The 21251-nt window shown below is 42.6% G+C and overlaps 1 protein-coding gene across 1 annotated transcript; it reads left to right on the top strand.

Moving 5' to 3' along the window:
- The first annotated feature begins 4401 nt into the window (after positions 1–4401).
- On the top strand, positions 4402–20033 carry rhou (ras homolog family member U). Its single transcript, XM_003215864.3, has 3 exons — positions 4402–5025; positions 11059–11117; positions 16381–20033. The coding sequence occupies exons 1-3, from the start codon at positions 4674–4676 to the stop codon at positions 16834–16836; spliced, it is 867 nt and encodes a 288-aa protein (XP_003215912.2). The 5' UTR covers positions 4402–4673; the 3' UTR covers positions 16837–20033.
- Positions 20034–21251: the final 1218 nt, after the last annotated feature.

Raw genomic sequence — 21251 nt, forward strand, 5'->3', positions numbered from 1 at the left:
GAGGGAACCATTTTCTTTCACAACAATGAATTGTTTTATGTGTGTTTTATAAACCTCTGGACATAGTATCTGTTGATCTACATTACATCTTCAAACCTCCATTAACAAACATAAGATTGATGTTATAAAATTTTATATAATGTGATTTTATTTTGTAATGGTATCTGTTTTATATGAACTGTTGATTTGTAGATTGTTTTATATGAATTGTTGTTTTTACGTTGTTTTTAGGCATTGAATTTTTGCCATTTACTGTAAGCCGCTTTGAGTCTCCTCGGAGAGAAAGGCGGGGTAAAAGTGATGTAAATAAATAAATAAATAAATAAATAAATGATTCCCCAAAGCCCTCGAACAACATGAAAATGGATGTATAGGGAATGCATTGTTTACAAAGTGGGTTTGGGAAGGATTGTGATAATTGTGTAGCATTCCAATAAAAATGTGAATTAGGATAACAAAAGTTAGACTTTCATGATTGTAAATCTATAACGATAACTGGCATCCTATGAGTGGAATAGACAGTAAAAAATTATTTCAATGTATGTCTATTTGTGATCACCACATAGATAGGTATTTTTTTCTTTCCTCCAGTGACAAAAGTGCCCCTCATCCTGTATTTATCAAGGGAATTGTCTACATCCCAAAAGAAAATCTGTACCTACTTCTATTCCTGTGCTATATGAAATACAACCTATAGCTGTTTTAACAATGAAAGTGCTTCTTTTGGGCCTTTTTGCTCTACAGTTCCCAGGAAAAATGTTTTTCTAATGTACCTGTCTGGATCAGGGTGGTGTCACAGTAGTAATGAGGCAGATGAATGGATGGCAAATGTCCCTTTTTTAAAAAATAAAATGTGTAGATCATCTGGCTTCCCTGCCAAGAAAATCCCTAGCAGCTTCCTGTTTGCAAAGTTTCTTGTTCTGAGTTCGGAATGAGGTGCCCAGCCATGAGATCAAGGGTTTATTTATTTTGTGTCAAAAGCATTGCATAAATAAGTATAAAAATTGGTAAAAATAGAGGGAAAACAAGTGACTAAATAATTTTAGACCAAAAACGGGCAACAGCAACCGCATTGTCTGTAGCTTTTAAAAATTCTTCCTCTGTGCATGAGGCAGGGCATTGTGGGCGGAGTTGTTTGTTCTGCTCCACAGTTGCACAAGGTGGAGGATTCTTCTAGGTAGTGCTATTTTGTCAGGTTGTCTTTTGATCTGCCCACTCCGCTTCTCAGTCTGTTCAGGGACTTCCAAATTGCCCATTCTTGGTTTGCCCCTGGAGGAAGACCCTCATGGGGGGCCATCCATTTGGGATGTCCTGGTTTAGCTGCCCAGAGCTTGCTGTTGCTGGGGAAACATTAAGAGGAGCGGTGGTTCATCATGAAGCTTTTCCTTGATTTGAGTCTACTGGGAGGAGGCTGATATCCATACAGAGGATGGCATGGAGATCAAGGGTGAAAACTAACTTGAACACCAGACAGCAAGAGGCATAAAGTGACATTCTTCCACTAGCACTCAGCGTCAGAGCCTTTTAAATAGAACATTAACTAAAACTTTCTGTTGCACACAAAGGGATTATAACCATCCCCTTGCCAAGTTACAATTGTACTTAGACTATATCTTTACTTACTGGAAATTGCCTTGGTTCTAAATCAGTATCTGTCATCAGTAATGGACCGGATGAGGGCAAACAATCTGGTGGCAGCTCTGATCACCTGAAGTTTCCAAACACTCTTCAAAGGCAGCCCCAGGTGCTTAGTTTGTGATCCAAATTGGCTGTAACAAATAGAAACTTAATCCAGACAACACAGAGGTGCTCCCGGTCAGTCCAAAGGCAGATCTGGGAATAGGGATTCAGTCTTTGTTAGGTGGGCTTACGCTCCCCCTGATGAAGACACAATTTCTCAAATACAATGTTTAATTTGGAAGACCAGGTTTCTGTGGTGACCACAAGTGTTTTTGCAAATTTAAAACTTGTGCATCAACTGTGCCAGTTTCTTGAGATATTGGATCTGGCCACAGTGGTATATATATTTTTCGTGTCAGGAGTGACTTGAGAAACTGCAAGTTGCTTCTGGTGTGAAAGAAATGGCCCTCTGCAAGGACGTTGCCCAGGGGATGCCCGGATGTTTTTGATGTTTTTACCATCTGTGTGGGAGGTTTCTCTCATGTTCCTGCATGGAGCTGGAGCTGATAGAGGGAGGTCATTCACGCTGTCCCCGGGTTGGATTCAAACCGGCAACCTTCTGGTCAGCAGCCCAACCTTCTGGTCAGCAGTCCTGCTGGCACAAGGGTTTAACACACTGTGCCACCAGGGGCCCCTACAGTGGTACATGACTTTGTTACATCCAATTTGGGTCGCAAACTAAGCACCTGGGACTGCCTTTGAAGAGTGTTTGGAAACTTCAGCTGGTCAGAGCTGCTACCAGATTGTTAACTGGGGTAGATTATTGAGATCATATTATGTTCCTATTGCAACAGCTCCGCTGACTGCCAGGTTGTTTCCGGGCACAATTCAAAGTGCTCATTATGACCTATAAAGCCCTACATGGCTCAGGTCCAGGCTATTTGGTTGATCGCATCTCCCTGTGTGAACTTGCCCAGGCCTTGATATCCTTAGGAAAGCCCCCCCCCCCTTGATCCCACCTCCATTGCAGGCTTGGCTGGTGGGAATGAAAGGGAGGAGAAGACTGCCCCTCATCTCTGGAACTTCCTTCTCCCCAGGGAAGCCACAATGCTGTCCCTGCTGTCTTTTTGGTGGCAAGCTAAAACCTTTCCATTCAGACTGGCTTTTAAAGAAGGAAGTTTTTAAAAGACCAAGCCAGGGGGTGCTGTAGCTGAAGAGTTTTAAAGAGCTTACTACTTTTTTAGTTGTATTTTAACCAAAGTGAACAATTTAGAATGTACAAGACAATGTAATCAAAGAGAAATTTACAAAAACAAACAATAAAACAGAATCAAACGATTTACATTTCTTTCAAATATTATGTTTTAATTGTATTATTTAAAAACGTGAGCCGCTTTGAAGTCCTAATATCGGGGAAAAATAATAGGTACAGTAGAGTCTCACTTATCTAACCTTCGCTTATCCAATGTTCTGTATTATCCAACACAGTTGGCCTTTTAGTAGTCAATATTTTTGTACTCTGTGTTTTCAATACATTGCGATGTTTTGGTGCTAAACTAGTAAATACAGTAATTACTACATAATGTTACCATGTACTGAACTGCTTTTTCTGTCAATTTGTTATAAAACAATGTTTTGGTGCTTGATTTGTAAAATCATAATGTAATTCGAGGCTTTTCCTTAATCCTGCCTTATTATCCAACATTTTCGCTTATCCAATGTTCGGCTGGCTCGTTTATGTTGGGTAAGTGAGAGACTACTGTATAACAAATTGTTTTTTAAAGCTTTTAATCTTTTAAAATTGCACTTGGTTCTTTTATTTAGAGGTTTGTATGATTTTTATACTGTCCATAGTTTAATTGCTGTAATTTTTCCGGGCTGTATGGCCATATTCAAGAAGCATTTTCTCCTGACGTTTTGCCCACATCTATGGCAGGCATCCTCAGAGGTTGTGATGTCTGTTGAAACTCAACAAGTGAGATTTATTTATCTGTGGAATGTCCAGGGTGGGAGAAAGAACTCTTGTCTCTGTTGGAGGCAAGTGTGAATGTTGCAAACAATCACCTTGGTCAGCATGGAAAAGCCTTGCAGTTTCAAGGCCTGGCTGCTTCCTGCCTGGGGGAATCTTTTGTTGGGAGGTGTTAGCTGGCCCTGATTGTTTCCTGTCTGGAATTCCCCTGTTTTCAGAGTGCTGTTCTTTATTTACTATCCTGATTTTAGAATTTTTTTAATAATAGTAGCCAGTATTAAGGAAGGAATCAGCCAGGCCTTGAAGCTGCAAGGCTTTTCAATGCCTTCGACTGTCAGCCTCAATGCTACGGAATCCTGGGATTTGTAGTTTCCTGAGTTCACCAGCACTCTTTGGCAGAGAAGAACACCACTCAGAAAACTGGAATTCCAGACATGAATCTATCATGGCCAGGTAACACCTTCCAACAAAGGATTCCCCTAGGCAGTAAGCAGCCAGACCTTGAAGTTGAAAGGCTATTCAATGCTAATCCAGCTGGCCAATTGCAACATTCACACCTGCCTCAAGCAGACAAAAGTTCTTTCTCCCACAGATATATAAAGCCTTCTTGCCTAGTTTCCAACAGGTCTCAATAACCTCTGAGGATGCTTGCCATGCCATAGATGTGGGCGAAACGTCAGGAGAACATGGCTATACAGCCCGGGAAACCCACAGTCTTTCCAAATGGTTTGAACTTCCCTGAGCACGTTGCAGGGGCAGGAGGAGAGGGGAAGGCTTTGAAGCCGCCTAAAGGACGCCCGCCCGCCCGCCAACCAATAGAAGAGATCGTCAGCGTTCGAAAGGGAAGCGGGCCTGCCAATGGGAAGCGCGCTCCCCCTCAACGGGGAGGAGCCAGGGCGATGTGTCTGGCTGGCGGAGGAGCGCCCCCTGCCGGCAGGCCCCGCCCCCTCCGAGATCATTATGTCATTCGGCGGCCCTAAGAGCAGCAGCAGCAGCGCAAGGCGGCAGGAGAGCGGCTTCCCCGTTGCGGTTCCCGGTGGCTCGCTCTCCGCGTCTCCCGTGGTCCCGCGGGCTCGCCAAGGGGATGCCGCCGCAGCAGCAGGAAGGAGAAGCCGGCTACATTAGCAAGCCGCTCCCCGGCGGAGCAGCAGCAGGAGGAGGCGCGGGAGGCGGAGAGGTGCCCCCGGTGCCCCCGCGCAGGGTCCGCAGCAGCCGGGCGGCGGCGGCGCTAGGGGCGGCCTTGGGCAGCCGGTGCCGGGCTCCTGGCGCGGGGGGCGGACCGGGGCCCGGAGGAGGAGGAGGCGCGGAGCCCCGGAGGAGCCTCAAGTGCGTGCTGGTGGGCGACGGGGCGGTGGGCAAGACCAGCCTGGTGGTCAGCTACACCACCAACGGGTACCCCACCGAGTACATCCCCACCGCCTTCGACAATTTCTCCGGTGAGTGAGGACTCCCGGGAAGGGCTTTCCCTCCCCCCTCCTCCTCTTTCTTTTCCTCCGCCTCGTGGCGACCCCCAAGTAGGGCTGGAGGTCGGCCGCCATGCGCTTTCTCTCTCTCTCTCTCTCTCTCCCCCTCCCCAATTGCAATCCCTTCTTTTGTGCTTCTCGGAGGGAAAACTCAACCCTCCCTCCTAGACCCCCAATTCCCTGCCGCGCGATTCTTTGGGTGCACCTGCACTAGAGTGAATGCGGTTTTCAACACCTCTCGAACTGGGTGGCTGGGAGTTTTCCTGTGTTGTTGTGTGGCCATGTTCCAGAAGCATTCTCGCCTGACGTTTCGCCTGCATCTGTGGCAGGCATCCTCAGAGGTGGTGAGGTCTCTTTGAAACTAGACAAGTGGGGTTTATATATCTGGAATGTCCAGGGTGGGAGAAAGAAAGAAAGAACTCTTGTCTGCTTGAGGCAGGTGTGAATGTTGCAATTGCCCACCTTGATTAGCATTAAATAGCCTTTCAGCTTCAAGGTCTGGTTTGCTTCCTGTATGGGGGAATCCTTTGTTGGGAGGTGTTAGCTGGCCCTGATTGTTTCATGTCTGGAATTCATAGAATCAGAGTCAAAAAGACCTCGTAGGCCATCCAGTCCAACCCCCTGCTAGGAAGCAGGAAAATCGCATTCAAAGCACACACACACACACACACACACACACACACACACACACACAAACCTTCAGGCACTGCTTAAAAGCCTCCAAAGAAGGAGCCTCCACCATACTCTGGGGCAGAGAGTTCCACTGCCGAACAGCTCTCACAGTGAGGAAGTTCTTCCTGATGTTCAGGTGGAATCTCTTTTCTTGTAGTTTCTTGTTCCGCGTCCTAGTCTCCAGGGCAGCAGAAAACAAGCTTGCTCCCTCCTTATAACTTCCCCTCCCATATTTATACATGGCTATCATGTCTCCTTTCAGCTTTCTCTTCTGCAGGCTAAACATGCCCAGCTCTTTAAGCTGCTCCTCATACAGATTGTTCTCCAGACCCTTGATCATTTTAATCTCCCTCCTCTGGACACTTTCCAGCTTGTCAACATCTCCCTTCAGCTGTGGTGCCCAGAATTGGACACAGTATACAGGTGTGGTCTGACAAAGGCAGAATAGAAGGGTAGCATGACTTCTGTCTTCTCTGGTTGGATTAGCATTGAATGGCCTTGCAGCTTCAAAGCCTAGCTGCTTCCTGTCTGGGGGAATCCTTTGTTGGGAGGTGTTAGCTGACCCTAATTGTTTTCTGTCAGGAATTCCCCTGTTTTCAGAGTGTTCTTTATTTAATGTCCAGATTTTAGAGTTTTTTTTAAATACCAATAGCCAGATTTTGCTCATTTCATGGTTTCCTCCTTTCTGTTGAAACTGTCCTTCTTGTGGATTTCAGTGGCTTTTCTTTGTAGTCAGACATGGCGGTTGTTAGAGTGATCCACAATTTCTGTGTTCTCAAATAATATGCTGTGCCCAGGTTGGTTCATCAAGTGCTCAGCTATGGCTGACGTCTCTGGTTGGATTAATCTGCAATTACTCTGGTTGAAGTAGTCCCCACTTGCCTAGTTTCCAACAGACCTCACAACCCCTGAGGGTGCCTGCTATAGATGCAGGCGAAACATCAGGAAAGAATGCTCCTGGAACACAGCAATACAGCCCAGAAAACTTAAAGCAACCCATTGATTCTGGCCATGAAAGCCTTCAACTACACACCTCTTGAACTGCTATGTTTCAAGGCCTAGGGAGTTGTAGTTTGACAAGATCTGTAGCCATCTCTGCCAAAGAGCACTGGCGCCTCACCAAAGTACAAATCCCAGGAGACTGGCAGCTTAAGCCGCTAAAGCCGGGTCTAGACTGCATTCATTCTCTAATAGGAGATGTACTCTTGAGCTCTTGCAACTCCTTTTCCAAAGGGGCGGTTCCCCCTTGGTTTTAGTTCTGCAGCCGGGAAACAATTGCCTGGCTTGAATGGAGATTTCCCGCTTTCTCCGTTTGATTATTGTACTTTACTTCGTTGTAATTCCTCAGCGTGGGTGGGGAGACTGGTAGAAGGGAAAGTGGACAATGGTGTTCATCTACACTTTAGAATTAATTCAGTTCATCATGACTTTGAACTGCCAGGGCTAAAAGGAATCATGGGATTTGTTAGTTTGGTGCAGCACCACCACTCTTTTGACAGAGAAAGCTAAATAAAGGACCTTGTAAAACAGTCATGGGCAAACTTGGGCCCTCTAGGTGTTTTGGACTTCAACTCCCACCATTCCTAACAGCTTCAGGCCCCTTCCTTTTGCCCCTCAGTCGTATGCGACATACAAAGCAGTGTTGAGATTGGGATTTGTTTATTTTATGCAAATTTAGCATATTTATTGATTGAAATATCCCAAATAGGTTCAAATCTGAGAATTAAAACCAAGGCTGCCATTGTATGCATGTTGCTTCTTCCACTGTTTTTGGAACATTCGCGCCTAATATTTTCCCAGCTTATAAAGATCTTCAAAAGGTGGTGAGATCTATCCTGGATCTTTAAAAGGCAGCGAGATCAGCTTATGGGTTGTGTGTTACTCTTGAAGCATATCCTTGGCAGATGTTTGATGTTTGTAGTGTAACTTTCAGAGGCATTTCTTAAAGGTCATGGGCACGTAGCCGGCTGGATTTGTCCCCAGATCAGAGGCCCGATCTTGAGAGTGTCGTGCCCTTGGATCATGCAAGTCCTTATTTTCCCCAGAACGTCACACTTTCCTCTCATCTTGGAAAATCCTCTTGGCTTGTCTTATAATCCTTATCCCTTTAGTTGGGTTTAGAAGGGTGAAAACGTAAGCCCCTTTCCCAGCCTTTTCCCCTTCCCCCACCATCCTCCATGTATCTCGCTCTCCATTGATTTAAAAAAAAATACAGAAAACCAGCGTGGATGGATGGCTTTCTGCTCTTTGCCTCATCAGTGGTTGTAATTAAATCACCCCTGTCAGACTCCCCACTTTTTCAAATGAGATTGATAAGTGAGAAGCTGCCAGATCATAATCATTTCTGTTGTCTTCACTTTTGGGGGATTGGGATTTCTGGCATGACTTCACCTTTTGCAGAAAAGATAGGCTCATATTGCTGAAGGGTGATTGGTAAGCATTTAAAGCCCTGTGTTGTTGTTGAATGCTTGAACCAACCTGGACACATCATATTATTTGAGAACACAGAAATCCTGGACATTAACAACTACCAGGTCAAACTACACAGAGAAGCCATTGAAATCCACAAGCTGGTGGACAATTTCAACAGAAAGGAGGAATAATAATAATAATAATGAACCTTTATTTATATACCGCTCCCTCTCTTCGAGAGGACTCAGGGTGGTTTTCAGCATGTACAAAACAGCCAGTTGTCAAAACAACATACAACAACATGAACCAATAAAAACAATATCATAAAACAGCAGTAAAAACAGTTCAATCTAAAATGAACACAGTTACAGTACCCATCAACCATGAAAATGAACAAAATCTGCCAATCAGTATTTTAAAAACACTCTAAAATCAGTACAGTAAATAAAGAACACCACTTAGAAAACAGGTATTCCAGGCAAGAATCAGTCAGGGCCAGCTAACACCTCCCAACAAAGGATTCCCCCGGCAGTAAGCAGCGAGACCTTGAAGCTGAAACGCTATTCAATACTAATCAAGGTGGCCAATTGAAACATTCACATCTGCCTCAAACAGACAAGACTTCTTTCTCCCACCCTGGACCTTCCACAGATATATAAACCCCACTTGCCTAGTTTCCAACATACCCCACAAACCTCTGAGGATGCCTGCCATAGATGTGGGTGAAACATCAGGAAAGAATGCTTCTGGAACATGGCCATACAGCCCGGAAAACTCGCAGCAACCCATTTAAAGCCCTGTGCCTGGAATTAGGCACATTAATATCAGAAAATTGCATTGAATGTATCACATCAGCTCTAGTTTCTTAGTTATGATTATCATGGTTTTCTATGGGTGAGCAGATGGCGACTAGTAGATGGCATATGTTCTGTATCTCAAAAACTAGAGGAAAACTGGTGTCATTATTTGGAATCAGTAGGTCAAACATATTCCAAAACAAGTCTAACATTTGTGGCATCAAAATGTATGTTGGCCAATACGTATCCTTTTGTGTGCGTGTGTGGATTTCCATATATTCAGGTATCCCCCAGGCATTACAGAAATTACCTAGTTGAGCTGAAGAGATGCAGAGGCTTGTTCTTTGTTGTAATGTCAAATGAGGCCTGCTTTGAGGAATAGGGTCTTTAATCCTTGAGTCACCCGAGGTGGTCTTTGTTGTCCTTGTGTATTTTCAGGTCATTTCCACATTATGTCACTCTAAAGTGAATCCCAGGAGCTGTCGGCTATATTTTAGAGGAAGAAACTGGCAAAACCACCTCTTGAGTATCCCTTGCCTTAAAAAAAACCCTATGAAATTCATAGGCCTCTATAAATCATCAAGTGACATGAACTTTTAAATGAAGTTTGCTTGTCAACATTTGTTCAGAGGGGTTTTGCCATTGCCTTCCTCTGAGGCCCCTTCTACACTGCCATATAAAATCCAGATTATCAGGATTTTCTCGATAGACTCATATACTCCCGTTCAAAGTAAATAATCTGGATTATATGGCAGTGTAGAAGAGACCTGAGAGTATGATATACTCAGGATTTCCGCAGTTGACTCATATACTCCCGTTCAAAGCAAATAATCTGGATTATATGGCAGTGTAGAAGGGACCTGAGTGTGACATGCTCAGGATTTTTGTGACCAAGTTGGAGGTCTCCAGAGTCCTAGAATGCATCCACACAGTAGCTTGTAGCTTTCAAGGTCTTCAATCTTAAGTGCTAAATAATGTTCGTCTCTTACCAAACTACAGATCCCATAATCCCTCAGCATTAAGCCATGGCAGTTAAAGTGGTATCAAACTGCATTAATTCTGCAGTGTAGATGCATCCCCAGTCAAACTATACAACTTTGACACTGTGGTGGTCTCCCTCTTCATTAAACCACCTTCCATCCCTGTGATTTGCAACCTAATCCAATCCATGCAGTATTTGGAAGTAAGTTTCATAGAGCTCAGTGGGAATGTAGTCTTTAGCATTCATACTTTGAGGAACTTAGATGTGTTCAAAGGTTTGTGATTATGATTGGATGCTTGATTTCCTAGAACAGCTCTTGAGCCTTTATTTGTTTTTCCCAGGGCAGGTTATTGCTGCCTGTTAAAACTGCAAGGGGGTCTCCTTTATAGTCAAATGTTGCTGATTTTAAATCGCTGGAGGGAAGCAAAGATTTCCTGCACCGTTGCAAATTGAAACAACAAAGCTCAGAAAGCTGGGCATTCACAGCCCTACCAGGGAAAAAGTAAGCCAAATCATGAAAAGGAAAAGTGAACCAAACCAAGCCTCAAAATGTGCCTTTAAACAATGGAAAGAGCTTACCAACAGACTTGTTGGCACCAAGTAGTTTTGCCTGCGATTACACATCATGCTTGCTTTTTTGTAAATCCCCGAAATGATAAATTCTCTATTCAAAATTGAAAAGGAGTGAGGGAGGAAAAAAAGAGGAGCTTCCCCAGGGAGAGCATGTAAATATTTGCATTGTCTTCTGTGTGATTTAAAACAAGGAGAGGTTGCAGGGTTCCCTTTGTGCCAGGGCTTTGAAAACACAAACGTGACAAGAAAATCAATCTTGGAGCAGGTTGGGGCAGTGGGGAGGGAAATCCAGCTTGGGTGGATGGGACGGCTCTCTTTTTGTGACTCTTTTTGAAATTTGCTACTCACCAGTTGGAGTAAAATGAATTAAGAAAAAGCCTCAAAGGGACTGTGGAAGGGTTTGTGAGCAGGCCCTGGAATGGAAGGGGAGGAGACTGACTTTCAGCTCCATGGGCTGTTAAATCAGTTGGTTTAAAAGTTAATGGAAAAAATTGTGGAAGAAAGACACAATACTTCATGAATGGCTAAAGTTTTGACTTGTTTTTCCCCCTTCCTTTTCTTCTAATTCAGCTGTTGTGTCCGTAGATGGCCGACCAGTGAGACTCCAGCTTTGTGACACAGCCGGCCAGGTCAGTATGTAATACTACTTGATTAATTTAAACATTTCAGCTTCTCATTTACATTAACACAGGGTGGGTGGGTGGAGCTGTGCTAGAAAGTAAAGTCTGAAGTCCTTTGAAGAAGACTTCTCAACTCTCTGTTAAGAGATGTCTGTGATGTTTAGCTTTGTCAGATCAGTTTTCTTCCTGTTGCCCTTTACTATTTTCTGATGCTTTAACAGTTGAGCCCACTCATTGTTCCAAAGAGGGTTCTGGAACTATACCTGAGCTTGCAATGTTCCTGGGCCATTTCCCAAAATGATATGAGAAACTTAGGATGCAACAGGAACCCTTCCTGTAGCTCTATGCCCATATTTGCTGTAAACAGTTGTCCCAAGATCACCTTGCTTGTACTGGGAAAGGCTTGTGTGTGGTCTTCTCAATTAACCTAGAGACAAGGGAAGGAGCAGTGCAGCAGCAGCTCCTTTGTTACCAGAGTAATGCAAGTACTAGCCACACCATGCAAATTCAGCAGACTGTTTCCCTTTTAAAAGGAGACATGCTTTGGCTTGTGATCTGTTAGGGCTCTGAACTTTGTGGTGACTATAGTGATAGCACATTTGGTTGCAATGCAGTTGTGATACAGTATATACCAGGCATGGGCAAACTTTGGCCCTCCAGGTGTTTTAGACTTCAACTCGCACAATTCCTAACAGCTGGCAAGCAGGCTGGGATTTCTGGGAGTTGCAGTCTAAAACACCTGGAGGGCCAAAGTTTGTTCTGCCTGGTCTACACTCTCTACTAGAGTCCTGCAATTTCACCTGTATGATTCACCTCTTGCCTAATTGACAAAAAAATCCATTTTTTAGTGGCATGACATCATCAATTGCAGTATCGATTGTTCCATTTGGCAGTGAGGTTGTGTGCTCTTTAACTGGGCAAATATTTGCAATGCCAGCCCTTGCAGAAGAAGCACCCAGCTGCAGTGTGGGGGTACAGCTTGCTCTGGTTCTCGCCCTGCCTTCTTGGCCCAGGGTCAAGGCTCTTTGGCTCTTGCTTGCTTCCGGAGGGGCTTAAGGTTGTAAAGCAAGTGAGCTAATGATCCCTGCTTTCCACGATTCTTGTCTTTTTCCTAAACCTCTGCTTCCCTTTGTGAGTGCCCCTGAAAAGAAATGTATTCATGTGGAAAGGGGGGGCCCATGGGAGTGATTTCTTGAACTGTGTGTGCCATAGAGCTGCTTATTCAGGAGCTTGAAAATCAGGATCTCATACCCCTTACCCAAAATTAACATGCAAGTGCTAGTTTGGCAACAAGGGGGATTTCAGATTGTGCTTTCTCCTTGCAGTTGTTAATTTAAGATCTTCTGAGGAACATGCTGAATTTTAATTAAAATGCCACCTCAGCAGACCTAAATCTGTTTTGTTTGGCTTTTTTTTTTTGAGGCAGTGACTGCTGTGTTTTGATTCTCCTGTCAGCATGAAAGCAAAGTGTTAATCTTTGCCTCCATTTTCTTTCCTCACCTGCAGTTCTTGGGAAACCTCTCATGGTCTTTAAGGGCGCTATGTTGCAAATTTCCCTGTTGTTATTAGATAGCCTTCTTTCCTGGAATAGTAGGTTGAATCCACAAACGAGGTGGGGTATTGATCTGCAGAAAGAGTTACCAGTGACAGGGTTGAGTCAGGAAGAGGCAGGATAGGGGGCAGGGGACATAAAATGTCTTTTATTCATAGTGATCAAAGGGTCTGAAGTGTAACTTATTCAAATATGTGGGAATAATAAATATGAATCTAAAACTGCAAACTCAACTGGACTGTAAACTGGTTTCTTCCAACGCTGGGCACACCTGCACTGTAGAATTAGTGTAGTTTGACACCACTGTAATAGCAAACAAATAACCCAATCGGTTATTGGTTTATTATTGTACTATCATTGTTTTATTTTGATTGTTGTAAGCCGCTCCGATTCCCCTTGGGAAGATGGGACAGGGTATAAATAAAGTTATTGTTGTTGATGTAGTTGTTGATGTTGTTGTTATGGCATGTAGAATCATGGGAATTGTAGTTTTACAAGATCTTTGGCCTTCTTTGTCAAAAAGGACTGCAAACTACAAATCCTAGGATTCCATAGCATGACAGATAAAATGGTGTCAAATTGCATTAATTCACAATATAGCTGTACTCACAAATAATTATGTATGCTCCCTTTATGCTAGAATTTATCCTTACTTGCTACCCTGTTTCCCCTAAAATAAGACATCCCCAGAAAATAAGACCTAGTAGAGGTTTTGCTGAAATGCTAAATATAAGGCCTCCCCCGAAAGTAAGACCTAGCAAAGTTTTTGTTTGGAAGCATGCCTGCCGAACAGAACACTAGAGCATGCAGGATCGGTAAATGTACGTACCATGGAGTGTTGTACATGGAAATATTGGTAGTAACAAAAAATTCTTGATAGGATTCACAGTTTGTCTGGTTATGCTGGTTTGTGATGACAACTATTGTACAGTATATAATAAATGCTAATTTTTTGGTTCAACAATAAATGTGAATTCTTCTTCATGGAAAAATAAGACATCCCCTGAAAATAAGACCTAGTGCATCTTTGGGAGCAAAAAATTAATATAAGACTGTCTTATTTTCGGGGAAACACGGTATGACAAGGTTTGTCTGGATTTAGTATAAAATCTCCACTGATGCTTGTTGATCATGCAAAAGCATGACCTTTTTGCACCCACAAAGTCAACAAGCCACATTGATCAACAAGTCTTGAGCTGCCTTGGCTAGAGTGAAGGAGGTCAAAAGGTGCTCTCGGCCACTGCCCCTGTCCCCTTTGAAAACAGGCCATTCATTCACCAGTTCTGTCACAAATCAGCCTGATGGAATCACAGTGCAAGGACTCCAGGAAGAACAGGTCATAAGTAGATTTTCAAAGAGCAAAGAGATTTTCAAAAATAAATAAATGTTCCAGGCCACAGAATCCCCAGAATTAAGATAGGATGTAGAGGAGGTCTAGACCAGCCTTCCCTTACTTGACAGCAGTGGTGTCAGGGAATTAAGGCTTGCAGACCCTTTTATCTTCGGGAAATATGGCATTACCTTCCACCCTTCTTGTACTCACCTGTTTCCTCTCAGTTTAGCTACAATATGGTAGCTGGAAGGGAAATGGATTTTCACAACAGTTATGTATTCTTATCAATGTCCTCAGTGTGAAAGACCATGTGGATCTATATGATAGTCATTTACAGACCTACTGCCAAGACTCTACCTCTGGAAGACAATCATACTCGGACACAAGTGATCACCTATGATATTGTTATGTATTCTGAAATATTTGGAGATGGCTTTACCTGTTCTTGTAAAAAACTTGGTAGATAGAGTACAAAAAACCTAGAAATACTTAAGGATCAACATAGCCACCTCACCTTTGGACTTTCTCAGGAGTATTGCTGCAGAGACTATCCTAGCAAAGGCTTGCACTCCATAGATACATAGTCCCAACACTAGTGCTTTGTTTCCAATTTTCCAACCCTAAATTTGCAGGATGTGTGTCTACCACAATATCAAAAGATGTACTTTGGTTTTATTTCCATTCTTATTTTGTTCTTCTCAACTATAACCCCAACTGTCTGCCCTGGGATCCAAAAGATTCGTTTTGAATAAGCCAGCCCTGTGTATCCACGAATTTCATATAAATGGATTCTACTTCCACGGTTTTCAAATACCCCTCCCAAAAAAATTCAAAAAGCAAAATTTGATTTTGCAATTTTATATAAAGAGTACCATTTTACTGTGCCATTGAAAATACAGTGTTCCCTCACTTATCGCGGGGGTTACGTTCCAGGACCACCCGCAATAAGTGAAAATCCGCAAAGTAGGGACACTATATTTATTTTAATATTTGTACATTATTTTAGTAGTTATACACTATTTTAAGTCTTTATCAACCAATCATGTGTTGATAAATCGCCTCCTGCTCCTCCTGTTGCCGATTGGGCTACTTTTCTCTCCCTTTGGCTTCTCCCTCCTCCCTTCCTTAGGCTGTAAATTGTAATTTTTTATGATTTATAATAGTCTTTTAGAGTTTATTGAAAAACCGCGCAATAGCGAATCCGCAAAAAGTGAACCGCGAAGTAGTGAGGGAACACTATACACATTATATTAGTAGTTAGGTGGCCTTTCTCCCCTTCGCAAGCCTCCTTCCTGCGCTTCTTCTTGGCGGCCTCCTCTCCGGTGCCTGCCAGTTTCCCTTTTGCACATGTGCCTCCCTCTCGTTGGCATCCAGACGGGCCTAGCTGGACGCCGACGAGAGGGAGGGCGCATGCGCAAAAGGGAAACTGACAGGCACTGCCGCTAAAAAAAACCCCAGTGAAGCAGTGAGGGAGCAAAAAGAGAACCGCAAAGTAGGGAGGGAACACTGTAATGGGATTTGAGCATCCACAGATTTTGGTATGTGTCCGTGTATGTATGTCCTGGAACAAAGCCCCTGTACTTATCAGGGACCCACTGGACTAAATTTAGCAGTTAATCAATGAGTTATTTCCATCAAAGTATTAGGCTAAATGTGAGTGGTATACAAATGATTTCTTGGCCAGTTTATGCCTCAGTGTTGGAACAGTTGGAAACAGACACTGCTGGATTGTGGGCAATTCACCCTTTCATGGTCTTCCGTCCTTTACGTATTTATATTACATTTTCTAAGTCTGCTTATCACATGTAGACTACACCAGCATACTCCTGCTGCCTTTTCAGGATTATTAATGAAAATACTAAGTGAAATTCAACCCAGTACTAATATTTGAGGACTCCCATGTGCAAGTTACACAAAAGCCATTTTCTTGAGCCAGTTCCATTTCCTGTTTGTGCACAGCACCTAATGCTACATACTCTGCCTTCATTCCAGTATTCCTTCTGTATGGCTAAACTATATGGTCAGCAGAATCATGAGGGCCGGACCTTCTGGGATTGTGCCAATCATGCAGGAAGTGGGTCTCATGCTTGGCACATCGTAATTCCTCTTTCCTTTGCAAAGCTTGCCTGTCAGGGTGGGAAGTTCACATTTAGGAGTTGTTTGGGAATAGCTGTGTGTATCAGCTTGCTGCCTCAAAAAGAAATTTGATTCATTTTGCAATCCAGTCCTTTGCGGGAAGCAAGCGACCGTGAGTTAACATGATAATTCCTTCAAATATGACAAGTTGGACGGTTTTTCCCATGTTTTGCATTGTAGAGCATTGATGGCGCTCTTGTTGCTGAGCAAACTGTCTCTCTGAATTCATGTTGCTTTTTCTTTTTGTGCAGGATGAATTTGACAAACTCCGGCCACTCTGCTACACCAACACAGACATCTTTTTGCTGTGCTTCAGCGTTGTGAGCCCTTCCTCTTTCCAGAATGTGAGTGAAAAGTGGGTGCCTGAAATCCGCCGCCACTGCCCCAAAGCACCGATTATTCTCGTGGGGACCCAGTCGGACCTCCGGGAGGATGTTAAAGTCCTCATTGAGCTGGACAAATGCAAAGAGAAGCCTGTGGCAGAGGAGGCCGCCAGGCTCTGTGCTGAGGAAATAAAAGGCACCTCTTACATTGAGTGCTCCGCTCTGACTCAGAAAAACCTCAAAGAAGTCTTTGACGCAGCCATTGTTGCCGGCATTCAGTATTCGGATAGCCAGCAACAGCCAAAGAAATCTAAAAGCAGGACTCCGGACAAAATGAAAAACCTTTCCAAATCTTGGTGGAAAAAGTACTGCTGTTTCGTATAGTGGATTTTGCAGAGGCCACAAAAAGAAAATAATTTCTGAAAAGATGCCGTCTGATATCAAGAGCTACATTAGCTCAAAATCTGTATTTCAGAGTGCAAAGACAATATCCTACAACTATATCTGCTGCTAAAGCCATCGGTTTCTGTAGAAGTTGGGGCAAAAAAACAAAAACCAACCCAAAACCACCCTGTTCTGTTTGTCAGGCGGTGGAGTTTCACTGCTAAAATCGAGTTGCCTCTTTTCAAGGATGACTAGTTCACTTTCTTGTGAAGTTCAAAGCTATATAAATGCATAGGCTGTTTGTAGAAGAAGGAGCTAGAAAATTGCCTCTTTTAAGCAAGCTATATGGATGCAATGGAGGACTCTGGAAGAATGGAGCTCTGCAGGTGAATTTTAGAAAATGTGTGCCTCATGGGACTTGGTTTGCAAGCCAGTTTTCCTCAACATGGTCTTCAAAAATGATTCGATGTGTTCCAGAAACCTTTGTAGTATTGGTGAATTAGCAGAATCTGTACACAAAGTCAACATACTACTCTTATGGTGATGTGCCTCCTTCGTGCGCAGTTTAGGGATGTTTTAGTCCAGTGAGCTGCTTACATAACTGGATCTTGATGGATCGCTGACTGACTGATCCCTCTTGTATGACATGAAGTGCATGCCTGATGACTTTGCAGAGAATAAAATGATATTTTGAATAGCAATGGGGCTGCTGTACAGTTTATAGAGATTCCACAGCAGTTCACTTTTAATACATTTGTAAAGGATATTCTTTTCTTCTTCTTAAAGAATGCTCCAGATCTCTGAGTAATACCAGCCCCCCCCCCTTGGTGCTCATTGACCTTAACCATTAGTCAAGGATGATGATACTTGCAATCCAAAACATTAGGCATGTACCAGATTGTAGAAGCTGGCCCATGTCATCACGTTTACTTCCTATCTAATTACATTAGCTTTCTTTCCATAGTCAAGAGCCACACATTTAGGCATCTCAGAGTTATTTCAATACTTGTCAGTATACATTAGGCCCTCTACTTTTGCAAGAATTGGGGGCAGGGGACCCCACTATTTTGTCTAGGACCAGGTATCTAAGAATCTAGATCTTTCAGAGTATCTCTACTGAAGTTTATCATAGAGTCACAGTGGGGGACCTACAGATTCCTAGCAAGAACATACTAATCAACCCTTCAGACGTTTAACCCATAAGGGCTGGCTGTTGTGCAAAATGGAATTTGGAAGGCTCGTCAGTCATAAACATTAAAGCAGGAGTGGATGAGAATGTTTATTTCAATCATTTTTTTATTAGAATTGCAACATTTCAATGCCTTAGAAAGTGGAACTGACAGATTTTCTTCAGTTGAATCCTAAATCCAATTGCTGGCCTCAATTAGAGGAAAATAATTGAATCTGTGACATTTGCATACCCATCGACTTCTCATTCAGCAGCTGATTGAGTGAATCTACTCTAGTTGAGACCAGCAGTTGGATTTAAGCCTAAGAATTCCACCCACTGAAGGTGATGGAAATTTCTTGCAAGCAAATGTGTATGGCATTGCAGTGTCTAATTACATGGCCATGTCTGTTGGCCCTGATTCATAATGTACTGGAAGGTTTTTCTGCCAGTTCTCACATAGCAATTAAAATGTTTAAAAAGTGATGGAAATTGCAGGCTGCCTGGGGTTGTAGCTGCTTAGACTATAAGCTTTGTTCAAGTTTGTATGGTTTTCCATGTCACCTTGGACAAAGTGAACAGTGGCTGGACGTGCTGGATATTTTTTGTGACTTAAATCCTTTTTCAGACCATTCAAAGAAAACAATGACAGCAAAACTGTTTCCTTTTTGTAATAGATTAAACTGGGGAGAGTCTGATATGTTGCAGAATGTTATTTATCTTGATACCTGTCTGTGGGAATCCCTGTTCTAATTACAAGAATGCAAATTTTGAACTTTTTTTCCGTGTCAGGAGCAACCAGAGTTGCTTCTGGAGTGAGAGAATTGGCTGTCTGCAAGGACGTTGCCCAAGTGATGCCTGGATGTTTTTTGAACTACAAGACGAGGACACATGTAGGCAAAACAGACTTTTTTGGAATCCTAAAGTTTGCAGAGCATTAGGTTAATGTTTCCTTTTTTTTCTTTTGTTTATCACCTGATTTTCTCACCTTTGACTTTAAAGTGGCCTTCGGAATTGTTCAGTGATTGTCTTATGTTGCAACTTGGTCTTGGGTTCAGAGTTAATAGGGAATCAATGGTTTCTTGTTGATTTTATGAGCAAGCCATGGGGAGCCTTGGTCAGACTGGCTCTTCCTCTGTTTCTTCCTCCTTCCCCTTTTATGAGAAAGAGAAAGGACACATCTGGTTTCACTTTAAAACTAACCACAGTTCCTTGTGGTGTCTGAACTCAGGGAGGAATACTTTGTTTAATTAATTCTAATTAAGACAAAACTAAAGTGAAACTATCGCGGCTTGTTAGCTGTGCAGTCATCCACATTTGCAATTATGACTTTTACGAATTCGATTATTTACGGATTTAATTTAAATGTTCTGTCTAGGACTTTCTGTGATCAGCTTCCTCTGGTCATGTTAAAGGTGATTTCAAGAAAAAACATGACTCTAGGAACATCTTAAGTTCCCCTGTGCAAGTCTATAGTCAGTTCCCAGCAGAAGTCAACACAGAGTCATACTGGAAGACATAGAAATGCCTAGAGAGGTGTTCTCTCAGATAAGAAAATAGCAATTTATTTGTTTGCAGTTTTTCACTTCATGGAGGCCCTACGCCCCTAACCCCAATGAATGTGGAGGGTTGACTGTAGTTTACCTTAAAGAGATCATAGTTCTTTGAGTTTAGACATCACAGGGAAATTGTTTGTTTAACATTAAAGGTAGATTCTATCAGTTTGTACTCTGCTGTGTGCAAAAGCAGAAGGTGAGAACAGTTGTGAGTTCAAGGCTCCCAATAGATCTTTCATGTAGCAGAGAACCTGGATCAATTTTGTATGGGGATATTGTCCTAAAAAATGTATTGATGACTTCATTTTCCTTTTAGGCCTGCCAGGATGTGTTCCCAGTTTTTAATGTAGCTTTACATCGACTCACCTTCCCTCCTGCCCAAATAAAATAGAATTGTTAAATTTTTACCTTTAATGCATACAGAAAATGTATCATTTAAAAATAAATTGAATAATAAAAAATAATAATTCACAGTGGCATGTTGTTCCTTTCAGATGGAAATTGTGAGAGATGTGTATTGAATTTGTATGAATTGAACTTTATGCATTATGTTAAGGTATCTCCTCTTCACAAACATGTTCAAAACATACATAGGTTACAAACATATAGTAAGGATAAAATTTAATAATAGGGGAAATTCAAAGGTAAGCAAGAAATTGGTAATATATTGATTTATGTTCCGAACTTGTGTATTTCCTAGCACATATTACAGTAGTCCTCAGCTTGGGGTCCCCAGGTGTTTTTAACCTACAACTCCCAGAAACCCCAGCCAGTTTACCAGCTGTTAGGATTTCTGGGAGTTGACGGCCAAAACATCTGGGGACCCACAGGTTGAGAACCACTGACATTGGATCTGTGTTATCGTGCTTATGTGTTATTCCTTCTATCAGTGGCAATAATATTAATGGAGCCTCACCCAACAGGAATGTTCCCCTTTTCCAGTGTAACTACCCTGTTCTGCATAGCATGGAGGGCCAAATTCATAAAATCCAGGAAGGTCACAAATGGCTAACTTACCATTTCAACTTTTAGTTAAATGGCAGAGAACTCAGATTATTTTGTTTACTAAACTTCATAGAATCCTCCAGCCATCTTATCCAATGGTCTTGATGGGATTCTGGGAGTTGTTGTCCTCTCCAACTTCCTAGTGGCGCTAAGAGATAATGTTTCTTTGAAATGATATCTTTCTATGATGTTATAAACACAGGCCCATTTATCTCATCCTAGTTGGTTTGTTGCGGAAATAATATATACATTCAGAGAACTGTTATCTGAGAGCTCACTTTTCATTGGGAGCCTAATCGAGACCGTCCGTGCAACTCTTTCACGAAAAGCAAATTTGATAGACAATGAAAGTTTTGTAAAAAGTAGTGCTAGGATTTTCTCCCACAAATATTGTACTTTATTGTGACCAAATAAAGTATTTTCCTAATGGCCACATTAGGTAGAGGCACCAGCGTAGGGAAGATGGTCATTCAAAGCCTTCACTAAAATAAGCGATAGTCTGATCTAGCTGTAGAAAAGTTTGAGATATATACCTACAGTTTGGAATGCCTGACACTTAGGAATAATATCTGTTGAAAGCTTCAGATTTACTTAGTGGAATCATATGACTCTGATTCAATACAAATATTTTGGCACCTGCAGTGTCACAGTCTGGAAAATCAGTTTATCATTGCACCACAACTATA

Source organism: Anolis carolinensis, chromosome 1 (assembly GCF_035594765.1).
Source record: "Anolis carolinensis isolate JA03-04 chromosome 1, rAnoCar3.1.pri, whole genome shotgun sequence".
In the NCBI taxonomy this organism is placed as follows: domain Eukaryota; kingdom Metazoa; phylum Chordata; class Lepidosauria; order Squamata; family Dactyloidae; genus Anolis; species Anolis carolinensis.

Coding starts and splice junctions, on each gene's coding strand:
- rhou (XM_003215864.3), top strand. CDS start 4,674: ATGCCGCCGCAGCAGCAGGAAGGAGAAGCCGGCTACATTAGCAAGCCG. Junction 5,026..11,058: donor CGCCTTCGACAATTTCTCCG/GTGAGTGAGGAC, acceptor CTTCTAATTCAG/CTGTTGTGTCCGTAGATGGC. Junction 11,118..16,380: donor TTTGTGACACAGCCGGCCAG/GTCAGTATGTAA, acceptor CTTTTTGTGCAG/GATGAATTTGACAAACTCCG.